Source organism: Cricetulus griseus, chromosome 7 (genome assembly GCF_003668045.3).
Source record: "Cricetulus griseus strain 17A/GY chromosome 7, alternate assembly CriGri-PICRH-1.0, whole genome shotgun sequence".
NCBI lineage: Eukaryota > Metazoa > Chordata > Mammalia > Rodentia > Cricetidae > Cricetulus > Cricetulus griseus.
In genome coordinates, this window is record NC_048600.1 from 114,301,014 (window position 1) to 114,312,439 (window position 11,426).

Below are 11,426 nucleotides of genomic sequence, written 5' to 3' on the forward strand. Positions count from 1 at the left end.
GGTGTGGTAGTGAACATCTCTAATCTCAGCAATCGGGAGGTGGAGGCAGGAGGATCAGAAGCAAAATACCATCTTAGGCTACATAAAGAGTTCCCACCAGCTTGGGATGCATGAGACTCTGTCTCAAATTAAAAAGAAAGAAAGTAGTAGAAGAGAAAGAGATGTGTAACATGAGGTAACAATGGGACAAGTTGCTATATTCCACAGAGAATCAATGATGGGGAGGGGGAGGGAAGAAACATCATTTGGGGATTATTTCCACCCTCAACCACAATATGTGTCTATGGAAGTATAAAAGCTTTAAAAGTTTATTGAAAAAAATTTTAAAATGTGTATTGGAAAGAAGATAGTTGAGGTTTGACTTTAGGGAAATGACCACCTTTTAAAAATGGGAAAGAGCCAGGTGGTGGCAGCACACCCCTTTAATCCCAGCAGTTGAGAGTTAGAGGCAGGTGGATCTCTGAGTTCACTGCCAGCATGGTCTACAAAGTGAGTTCCAGGAAAGTCAGCCCTACAAAAAGAAACTGTCTCAAAAACAGAGAGAGAGAGACACAGAGAGAGAGCGCCAGGTGTGGTGAAACATATCTGTAAACACACCTCTGGGAAAGCTGAGGCACGGGGATGAGAGTTCAAGGCCAATCTGGCCACCTAGTAGGACCTCATGTAAAAACAAATAAGACTATAGATATGGCACACATATATAATCTCAGTACTCAGAAGGTGGAGACAGTAGGATTAAAGATTGAGTGCTGGGATTAAAGGAGTGCTCAGATAACATTACCCCCCCCCATACATATAGGGTTTCTCTGTGTCCTGAGACAGGGACAACTCTGACTGTCCTAGAACTTGCTCTATAGACCAGGCTAGCCTGGAACTCACAGAGATATGCCTTCTTCTGCCTTCCGAATACTGGGATTAAAGACTTCTGCCGCCAACACCAATTAACATTGCTTTAAAAAAAAAAGATTTATTTATCTATTATGTATACAGTGTTCTGCCTGCATGTGTCCCTGCAGGCCAGAAGAGGGCACCAGACTACATTACAGATGGTTGGGAGCCACCATGTGGTTGCTGGGAATTATATTCAGGACCTCTGGAAGAATGGGCAGTGCTCTTAACCCCTGAGCTATCTCTCCAGCCCAGCTAACATTACTTTTAAAAAGGAATAAAGTGAACTATGGAGAAAGGGAGAGAGGTAAGATGATGGGGTGTACTGTAGGAAGTCGAAAAAGAGGCAAGAGCAATGGCAAAGTGTTGGTCTTACAAAGAAGAATGATATTTTTGAGTCCAAAAGGAAGAGTAAGAAAAAGTGGAGAGGGACTTTTGAGGTATGAATTAAACATTATGACAGAGAAAAATGAAAGGATTCTCATGAAGGATAGACACAGGTGACTGTCTTGATGAAAGAGGATGACAAGGAATCAATGCAAACAGGCCAGCTTCCCCTCATTCTTTAAAGTTGCCTTTCCGAGCAGTCAAACGTCAGCCTTCCTTTCAATACACCTTTGGTTTAGCACTCTCATCCCTCAGATGTGTTCATATTACATTTCAGATCAGAAGACTCCCAACCTTACAGCTCTAGATTCAACAAGACTCCTCTGAGAGCCCAGTAGTAAGATTACCCAGGGAGCCTGGGACTCAGTAAACACCTTCTGGTCATTTTTCTCCTTCAGCAATTTTCCATAGCTCAGGAGTGGGGGTAGTGAGAGGAGAATGGAACAATAATTCTGGTTTGGGAACTGACCAGTAGTTTAGGCAGGCCAAGGAACAGATCTGAGTAGTGTACGTTGGGTGATGAGTCAGATAAAGCCAACAGGGATTCCAAGGAGAGGTGAGAACTAAACGTTGGTTTTGAATCCTTGAAGAGACCAAAGTCGCTTATAGCGTTGCAACCCACACAATATGTCCCCAAGGTTCTACAGGAAAGGAAGGGGTGAAGGCAGCCTGAGTGGGATGCAAGGGAGTGCGGAACTGCCAACTTAAATGGGATGGTAACTGACAAGCCTCGAGATCTGGGTTCTATTTGGCGTTCTGTTAACTGCGCAGTTTGCACAAGTCACTTCTTTTTTCTGGACTTAAACCAAAAGATTTCCAGGGACCCTTCTGCTCTGCATGATGAAATTTCTTGGAGCAGTGTCAGATTGGTTGGTGATAATGACCGCTCCCAACCCGCGGCGGGCCTCGGGAGAGGAGTCCGGAACCTTTCTGCTGTGCTGTCTGCCCGGACATGCTGAGGCGGAGACCGGAAGCCCCTTGTCGGTTCCGGGTTTTCTGGGCTACTACGATGGCGATGAGTTTCGAGTGGCCGTGGCAGTACCGCTTTCCGCCCTTCTTTACGTGAGGCTCAGACCCCGAGAAACCCTGTGTACCTCCCTCCCCTCCCCGGGGCCCGGGGTTCAGCCTTGATGATTCCCCTGGGGTTCCGGGGGAGACAGCCGCCGGCCGCCTTCCGTCCAGCCAGCCCCTCACTTGCCCGTAACGGGGCTGCTTTGGCCCTCTCACGCTGTCTAATTCTGCGTCGCACTCCCTTCACCCGGCAGGTTACAGCCGAACGTGGACACGCGGCAGAAGCAGCTGGCCGCCTGGTGCTCTCTGGTTCTGTCCTTCTGCCGCCTGCACAAACAGTCCAGCATGACGGTGATGGAAGCCCAGGAGAGCCCGCTCTTCAACAACGTCAAGCTACAGCGTATCCTCCCTCAGGCTCTTCCATAGCCCACACACACGCACTCCCACACTTCTCTACGTGTCCAGACTGCGTCTTCCCGCTCCCTTTACCCACAGTAGGCAGGTTTCTGCTCAGACTGGACTTGGGAAAAGGCTTAAGATACATGGCAGACAATCATTTTACACGCACCCTCCCAGGCAGTGCCAGCGCCCCTCACCCTAGCATTAATAAGTGGCCGGGGTCTGACAATCTGGGCCTTTAAGTCAAGACCCAAGCTTTACAACCTGGACCCTTTAAAACTATTTGAATCTCCTCTCTGTGAGGCTCAAACCCCTAAGCCACCTTTAATAATTTTCTATACTTAAACCACCTCTCCCAGGAAGTGAGGGTCATTTATTTTTGCTGTCTGACTCATAGGTAAAATATGTGGAGAAAAGGACAGAGAATGAGGGCAATGGTAACACCCTTTATTTTCTAAAACTCTTGCCTTTTTTTTTTTTTTTTTTTTGAGACCCAATTTCTGTAACCCAGCCCATCCTTGTATTGGTGATTCTCCTGTGTCCATCTCATAAGAGCAGGTATTATAGGCCTGTGCCACCACACTCTGCTAGTTCTTGGAAGTTTCTTTTTACCTTCCTTTCCAGAATACTCAGAATATACATCTTCTTTGAGAATTGCATATGTGTGTGGCAGGGAAAGGAAGGGACTAGATGACACTCATCATGGGACCCTGCACTGAAAAATTTTTATTTAATGTAATTCACACATAGGCCATCCCCTTAACCTTAAACTAGGGAAACTTCCTGTGGAGTCAATCCAGATTGTATTAGAAGAGCTAAGGAAGAAAGGTGGGTTCAATTCCTCAGATACCTATTTTTTTCTTCTTATTTGGGTTTTCCTGAGGGCAGAGCTGGATGTCTCTTTTCCTTTTTATGCCCCCCCCCTCCTTCAACTTGAAACCCCAAGTATTCTGAAATGGCCCAATTCTTTTCCCCATTAGTATACAAAATTAAAATCCCTCTTCGACCTAAACCCTAAGAGAGATGGACTAAGGAGAATAGGATGCTTTATACATAAGAATAGTAAAACAAATATTGACTGTCTTATTCTGAAAGCAGAGTCTCTTCCACTCTGTCCCATGATGGTGCTTGCCTCTCTGTCCCTTTTTTTTTTTTTTTAGAGCAGGATGCTTTCATTAAGATTCTGTTTTACAGGGAACCTCGAGTGGTTGGATAAGAATAAGTCTAGCTTCCTGATCATGTGGCGGAGGCCAGAAGAATGGGGGAAACTCATTTATCAATGGGTGAGGCCACCCTGCTAAGCACTAAGCAATGACCCATGGCAAAGAAGAATTGTTGCCTGTGCCCAGCCGATAGCTGGTGTTTTTTAGATCCAAACTTGGCAGAGTGGGGAGTGGGCAAAAAACAGAAGCACGGGCCTTCCTGGCAACCATCCTTCAGTGACTCAATGTCTCTCCTGCACAGAATCTCCCTTTCTTTGCCTGTAGGAGGCCAGAGGCTACGTGAGGCCATGTTTGGAGAATGTAGTACTGGGAACCATGATTGCTATTGTTGGCTGGAGCCTCTGGCCACGGGAGATAAATGGGGAAAGGAAGGGAGGAAAAAAACCCTGAGTTCCCTCTCCCACTGAGCCTGCATGGTGTTGTTCACATGAATGAGACCTTCTGAACCAGTGTGGGTGTGAGGACAGAGGACTCTGTCCCTCAAATTCCTGGTTACCACCAGCCCCAAACATTCCCAAGAGAGAAGGGGCAGGGGAAAGCATCAACAACCTAAATATAACAAACACACACCACCCATTCCTGAGCAGAAAACAACCAGGGTGAGAGGTCACTTTTGAGACACGTGAACGGCTGTGGCTTAGTGGTTCCAAATGTGTGTACACACACACCAATATAGCACCTGTGGGTTCATGGGTTTCGGACACTGCAGAGGTGACAGCCCTGGTTTGGAAATACGTTCCATTCTTGGAGAAAAAGGTAGAAGTGAAGTTTACCTTCACGCAGGAGACTGGTCTGGTCCTTACTCAGCCCTCCGGTGTTTGTGCCCGCAGGTTTCCAGGAGCGGCCAGAACAACTCTGTGTTCACCCTATATGAACTGACTAGTGGGGAAGACACGGAGGATGAAGGTAATTCCCTTTTCCCAGTTCTCCAATCAGAATCCTCTTCCTCCATTACTGGTTTAATACATCTTCGGACTATTTCTGTGTCTCTGAATTCCATAATGCAAAGTTCTGAGGGGTTTTTGTTTTGCTTTAAAGATTTATTTTTAGCTGGGTGGTGATGGCACATACCTTTAATCCCAGCACTTGGGAGGCAAAGGCAGGCAGATCTCTCTGAGTTCTAGACCAGCCTGGTCTATAGAATGAGTTCCAGGACAAGCACCAAAGCTACAAAGAAATCCTGTCTTTGTCTTGAAAAACAAAAACAACAACAACAACAAACAAACCCAAAACAAAGAAAAAAGATTTATTTTTATGTTATACACATGTGCCACATGGATGCCTGGTGCCCATGGGGGTGAGAAGCGGACATTGGATGGCTCCCCTAGAACTGTTGTGAGCTGTCATGTAGGTGCTGGGAACCAAACCCATTACCTCCACAAGGGCAGCAAGTATTCACAACCACTCAGCCATTTCTCCAGCACAGTTCAAAACTTCTTAACTTTATATAAACATTCCATACCACTTGAATTCACAAACAAAACAACTCTTTGTTGGTATGGATGTTTGTGTACTTTGAAAAGATTTTTTTCAGGGGGGTATGTTAAGAGCAGTTGCTGTAGAAGCCAGTTGAGGAACCAGCGTGGGGGATTAAACTTGGGAATCTCATTCCTTGCTGACTCAAGCTCTCTTTCGCCCTTTCTTCTTATAGAAGGCTCAAGATTTGTGGGTGTCAGCTGAAGGGATTGGGCCAACACCCCCAGTCCCACCCCCTGCCCGTTTAAAAAAACGTTGGGTTTGTGCCAGACAAGGATTTGTATGGCCTTTGATTTTTACATAGGGTAAACACCTTCTTAGCTCTTTTTTTTTTTTTTTTTTCCCTGTGACTCTACTCTGATCCCCAGGATCACCAAAAGTTTTGGTCTCTGCCAGGGTAGGGGGGGTGGGGGATTCTGCCAGGAATCTCCAGCAGACTTGACACTGCTTGGCCATCTCCCCCTTCCCTGCAGGCCTCTGCTTGCTTTTCTCACCATCACCCCATGAGTTCAGCACTGCAGCCTGGCCCAGCCCACCACTCAGCCTCTACAAAGCTGGAGGCTTCCCCAGAATGCTCACTCCTTGACTTAAGCTGGGCTCCCTCGGGGTGAGGTGAGCAAGCCTGTCAGGGCTTGTCTGCTGCCTCTTGAGCCTCTACAGTATCTTCCCATATCTCTGGAAACTGCACTGGCCCTTGGCTCACTTTCAACTAGGAAAGGGCAGATATTGGCTATGAACTTTAGCGGTCTCCTGGCTAGAGGGTGCTGACTGTACTTCCATGTATTAAGGCAGATCCTCCTGCATTGTACAGATGTTTGAATGGGGTCACTGTCCAATGCACGGGCTCTGGCTTAGGTCAGATTATCAGGGTTACTTTGTGGTGTTTAAGGCAAAAGGTGCCCATTTTACGTTAGATATTTGATAACGGCAATGGGAAAGAGGGTCTGGGGTAGACTTGAGAAGGGTGAAATAAGCTCTTCATTTAATGCTGACCCAGGCTGCCTTCCACTCTTGACTCCCAAGGAGTGCCCAGGAGTTTGAGTGACAGCTCCCGCAGTACCGATGGCATACAAATAGAATATTCTGGCTTTGGAAGTTCTCAGCTTCTAGCTCAACAGCTGAAAGAGCTGAGTGTCCTGACTGACCATCTCTTCCTATCTAGAGTTCCATGGGCTGGATGAGGCAACCCTACTTCGTGCTCTGCAGGCCCTACAGCAGGAGCACAAGGCTGAGATTATCACTGTCAGTGATGGCCGAGGAGTCAAGTTCTTCTAGCAGAGACCTGTCTCCCTCTACTTCTTACCTCCCATCTTTCCAGGGCTCTCAAAAGGAGACAGACCAAGTGTCCCACAGACTAGATCGACTAGTCACTCCATCAGACTCAAAGGGCTCAAAGTCCTGAAAGCTTGGATTTAGGGATGTTTGTCACTTAATCCAGTCTACCTGTCCCTGGGATAGCGTGAGCCCACGGTGCCCGGGAGGAAGGATACATTTCTTGCCCTACCTCCTTTCCCATCCTAGCCTGTCCCTGGACCAGGGTCTATAAACCTGATGATTTACAAGTGTTCTCACACGTAAGTACACACCCACATGCGCCTGCACTAGCTTCTCCTCCACCTCCCACTCATTTAGCTGCTGCTGCCTCCCCTCTCAGGCTGGTGCTGGATCCTTCCTAGGGGATGGGGGAAACCCTGGCTGCAGGCAGCCTTCCAGGCAATACGAAGATAGGAAGCCCCAGAAGGGGCCTGGCAGTAAAAAGCGGGCCCACTCTGATTTATGATATTAAAATCTCTACTCCCACTGTCTGCCTGTTACTACTGCGGGAAGGCGGGGCAGTGTTCCACCTGACTAAGTCCCAGCCAAGGAAAGAGTCTGTTGGCCTTTGTACAAGAGAAGGGCCTGTGGGCCTGGGGGTCTCCAATGAGCCTGTAGTTTCCCATGTGCTGGGTAGGTTGTGTGGAGGAGTACTGTTGGAACACTGCTTCGGGACAGACTGCTCTCTAAATTGGAATCACTTAATTGCTCCCCCATGGAAGTCCTGAACTATTCTGAAGCCCCTCCCTCCACCCATCTGGTCTGGGTGGGGTAGTTGTGGCCAAGGGGAGCTTGGGGGGGGGGTAAACCGGATGTGGACTTTGGTTTATTGAAGACTTTGGCAAACAGAAGGGGAAGAAGGAGAGCCCACATCGAAAACAGCCCTTCTGGCCAGGACCAAACTCAGGCCAAGATGGGGTGGAGCTGATGGGTGACCAGCTCTTGGTGGTGGTGGTGGGGGGGAGGGAGGTTGTCTTGGAATGCACGCACCCATCCTTGTGCAGACCAGGGGTCTAGCTGAGTCAGGAAAACCTTACCTTTCGAACACTGATGTTAGGCCTGGGGCTACTCCCTCTGATTAGAACCGGGTAGTGCTGCCTTATCGGGGGTGTGCAGGCTGGTGGTGCCCCTCCCCAGCCATCCTCCTCCCCACTGAGGCATGAGAGCCACGGTCACTTTTCATCCGGATCCAGTGTCCTCCAACTCCCCCATCCCAAGCATGTTTGCACTCTCCTTGTGCGGGAGCATACCCGCCGCTGCCTCCCACTCACGCAGCTCTTGCCGGGAAGAAGGCTTGAAGGCGGGGACTCTGGATAGCAGAGCTCCCAGCCGGGGGGCTAAGCGGCAGACGGCCGAGGTGAGGGCAGCACCCCAGCTCCACTCGGAGCAACCGGCCAGGCTAACTAGGGGGTGGCCCTGGGGGTGAGGATCGGACTCGGCTGGGGGCGGGTCGTGGGGCGGAGCTGGGGGCGGGTCGCCAGAACGGCCAGCCGGGGGCTGGGGCCCCAGCAGCTCAGCCGGAGCGCTGCGCACCCAGCCGGTCCTCCTGTCAGGCCGCCGCCTCCAGTCGCCTGGCTTTCCGCCCTGGGGCGCCCGGCCCTTACCCATGCTAGAACCTCGGACTACGGAGACCGGTGCCCCCATGTCCCAAACTGAGGCTGACTTGGCTCTGCGGCCACCGCCATCTCTCACCTCCTCGGGGCCGACCCGCTTGGGGCCACCTCCTCGCCGAGTGCGCCGCTTCTCTGGGAAGGCTGAGCCCCGGCCACGCTCTTCGCGACCGAGCCGCCGCAGCTCAGTGGATTTGGGACTGCTGAGCTCCTGGTCTCAACCAGCCTCACTCCTTCCGGAACCCCCGGATCCTCCGGACTCCGCTGGGCCCACGAGGAGCCCACCCTCTTGCTCCAAAGAAACCCCCGAGGGCACATGGACCGGGGCAGCCCCGGTGAAGGCTGCAGACTCGGCAAGTCCTGAGCTTATGGGACCTTCAGTAGGTCCCGGGTCCCGGGAGCCTCCGAAGCTTCTTGATGCTGCAGCCCGGGAGAGGCGGCGGGAGCAGGAAGAGAAAGAGGACACAGAGACCCAAGCTGTGGCAACGTCTCCGGACGGCCGATACCTCAAGTTTGACATTGAGATTGGAAGAGGCTCCTTCAAGACCGTGTATCGAGGGCTAGACACCGACACCACGGTAGAGGTGGCCTGGTGTGAGCTGCAGGTGTGGCTGGGCGCCCCCTTGTAGTACCTTGGGATGGGGCCCTTTGGAGGTCGTAGGTAGGGAAAACATCAAGGGAAGGATCGTTTTTTCATGTCAGATGTCCAGGCACCCTTGCTCTCCTCGCTGGCATGATCTTTGGGTGGGTTCAGGAGAAACTGAGGCAGGTGATATATGGTAGCTCCCAATGAGCCAATGTGCATGGATAGCTTCACTTCCAAGTCTTCATATAAATTTGAGGGTTGGGAAACTGAGTGGGTAAGGGGGCAGCCCCTCCAGTCTCCTGCCCTGGGCACCATTGCCCCTTCCTCTCTTTCCCCTTTAAGTCCTGAGACTTTCTGCTGTGACTCTGGTCCTCTTGCTTCCTCCTCCTCCGACTTTACAAACTTAGAGACTGGGATGTGCGAGGCCCAGAGCTGAGGCCAAGGCCTTCTCCACCTCCAAAAAGATTTAGGTTAGTTGTGGCAGAAGGAGGCTCCCCAGGTCCCTTCTGAAGCAGTTAGCCTTACAGACTTATCAACAGCTTCAAAGAGCAGGGACAGGAAGCTCTAGTTCAAGCTGGAGTTCAGTCCGGCTCTCACCCCCTCATACCTGGGTTCTCCCCTTCCATTGCCAACGGAGCTGAGCTTTTCTTGCTAGTTTTGGACTTCAGAACGATGCAGATTGGCATTTTCTTCCTACCGTTGCTCCCACTCTTAAGCGTGAGTGGTCCCGGAAACTAAGATGCAGATTAGGGGGCAAAACCAGGAGGAAGGGTCCTTCCACTTTGGCCCTGGCACAGGACTCTCCCCCAGTGCCTACTAGTGCCGCGCCCCAGGCTCCAAGCCAGGCCAGGAGAATCAGCCAGACTCAGGGGAGGGGGAGGGAGAGGGAGAAAGGAGGGGCGGGGCAGCCCCAGCCATGGGGGGCGGTCTCCTGGGCCCGGTCCTGGATTTTTTTGTTTCTTGGTACCTTCCTCTACCTCGGTCTAGATCCTGCAGGTCGTAGTTTTTAGGGCAACCTCTTGCCGGCCCCAATTCCCAGCCCGTGGTCCGGCTGCTGCCTGCCGGCTGCCAGCCCCAGGGCACAACTCCCCCCCCCCCCCAACTTCCACGGTCGGCTCTGGAGGCCACAAAGGCGCTATTGAGTGCACGGCTCCCAGACCTGGCTGCATAAAGACGCTTGTGTCCAGCGGGGGTCCGGGGTGCTGCCCCAGGCCCAGGATGGGCGTGTTCTTGGAGCAATAAGAAGGGACCAACCAAAAATTGGGGGTCTGCTGCCCTTCTGGCTAGCGATCTCATCAGCCATACCCCGGCCATATGCTCCTGTCTTTCCCCCCGTCCCCAGCTCTACCCCAGGTGTCCCGTGCTCTTCTTCTTGGGGGGGGGTGTCTGGGTCTGATGTGACCCTCGTCGTCCCATCCCACAGACTCGGAAACTATCTCGAGCAGAACGGCAGCGATTCTCCGAGGAGGTTGAAATGCTCAAGGGGCTGCAGCACCCCAACATCGTCCGCTTCTATGACTCGTGGAAGTCGGTGCTGAGGGGCCAGGTTTGCATCGTGCTGGTCACTGAACTCATGACCTCGGGCACGCTCAAGACGTGAGCTCTGGCCTGGGTGGGAGGGGAAGGATGGGACGTCACTCCAAGGGCCCCCACTCCCCCGGGAACTTCTCCCAGTCACTTCAAACTTCCACAGCTAAAACCAGGCTATCTCCCTGACCTGTATGAATGACAATGTCCACCCAGCACACCAGCCAAAAGTTCCTTTATCTTTGTTGTGCCCTCACTCTCAACAGCGGAGTCTCTTAAGTCTTTAACGTCTTCCCGCTGCGTTTCCACTGCTCATCTTTTCCTCTACCTTGCTCCCACACCACTGATGCTCCCCCTCCCCCCACAACAGCAGCCCTCCTAAAGGGCCTTTCCCAGTCTGCCCACGCCTCAAATTATCCCATCTTCCTGCAACCTAAAGAAAATCTGGCCCTTTGACTCTCTCCTTAAAGCTGTTAAGGACTCCCACTGCCCTGGGGGTAAAGTCCGTAAGATACTCTCGCTCGGGTCTCCAGCTTAAGTTACAGACAAACCCAATTCTCAGTGACTCCTCCCTCCCTGTCCTGTGGTCTGACTTCAGTCTGGAAAATCTCCATCCCTTCTCGCCTTCACCCTTGAACTTATACTCCTCATTCAAGACAAAAGTTATTTCCTCAGTGAAGTCGTCCCCCACGCTGGGGACAGTTAGTCATTCCTTCCGGCGCTCCCACAGCACCTTTGGCGGCAGTCCTATCTACGAATTTACCATTAGAATCATTTTGTAACCTATTTACTGTACTCATTGACTCGGTTTCTTTTTGGCCCAGACGGACCTCCTTTAAAAGAATGCTGGCAGGGGGACACAGAGGTGGTGGCGAGGGTGGGATGAGAGGGAGTTTCTCAGTTCAGGAATAGATATACCCACCGCGACCATGGTTATGCGCCCTCTCCCAGGTACCTGAGGAGGTTCCGCGAAATGAAGCCCCGAGTCCTTCAGCGCTGGAGTCG

At 51.5% G+C, this 11,426-nt stretch overlaps 2 protein-coding genes across 2 annotated transcripts in view; both read left to right on the forward strand.

Annotated features, from left to right (window-relative positions):
• Nucleotides 1-2,179: 2,179 nt before the first annotated feature.
• Nucleotides 2,180-7,187, forward strand: Vps25 (vacuolar protein sorting 25 homolog). The gene is made up of 6 exons (XM_027428078.2): nucleotides 2,180-2,337; nucleotides 2,541-2,686; nucleotides 3,460-3,513; nucleotides 3,880-3,968; nucleotides 4,739-4,814; nucleotides 6,547-7,187. Exons 1-6 carry the CDS (start codon nucleotides 2,228-2,230, stop codon nucleotides 6,657-6,659), a joined length of 588 nt encoding a protein of 195 aa, XP_027283879.1. The 5' UTR covers nucleotides 2,180-2,227; the 3' UTR covers nucleotides 6,660-7,187.
• A 984-nt stretch (nucleotides 7,188-8,171) lies between these two features.
• Wnk4 (WNK lysine deficient protein kinase 4) overlaps nucleotides 8,172-11,426 on the forward strand; it is a gene marked incomplete in the record, with an annotated part of 16,005 nt that continues 12,750 nt past the window's right edge. Inside the window, 3 exon segments of the mRNA XM_035448219.1 lie at nucleotides 8,172-8,913; nucleotides 10,318-10,490; nucleotides 11,373-11,426. Of these exon segments, the coding sequence (XP_035304110.1) occupies nucleotides 8,305-8,913; nucleotides 10,318-10,490; nucleotides 11,373-11,426 (836 nt within the window).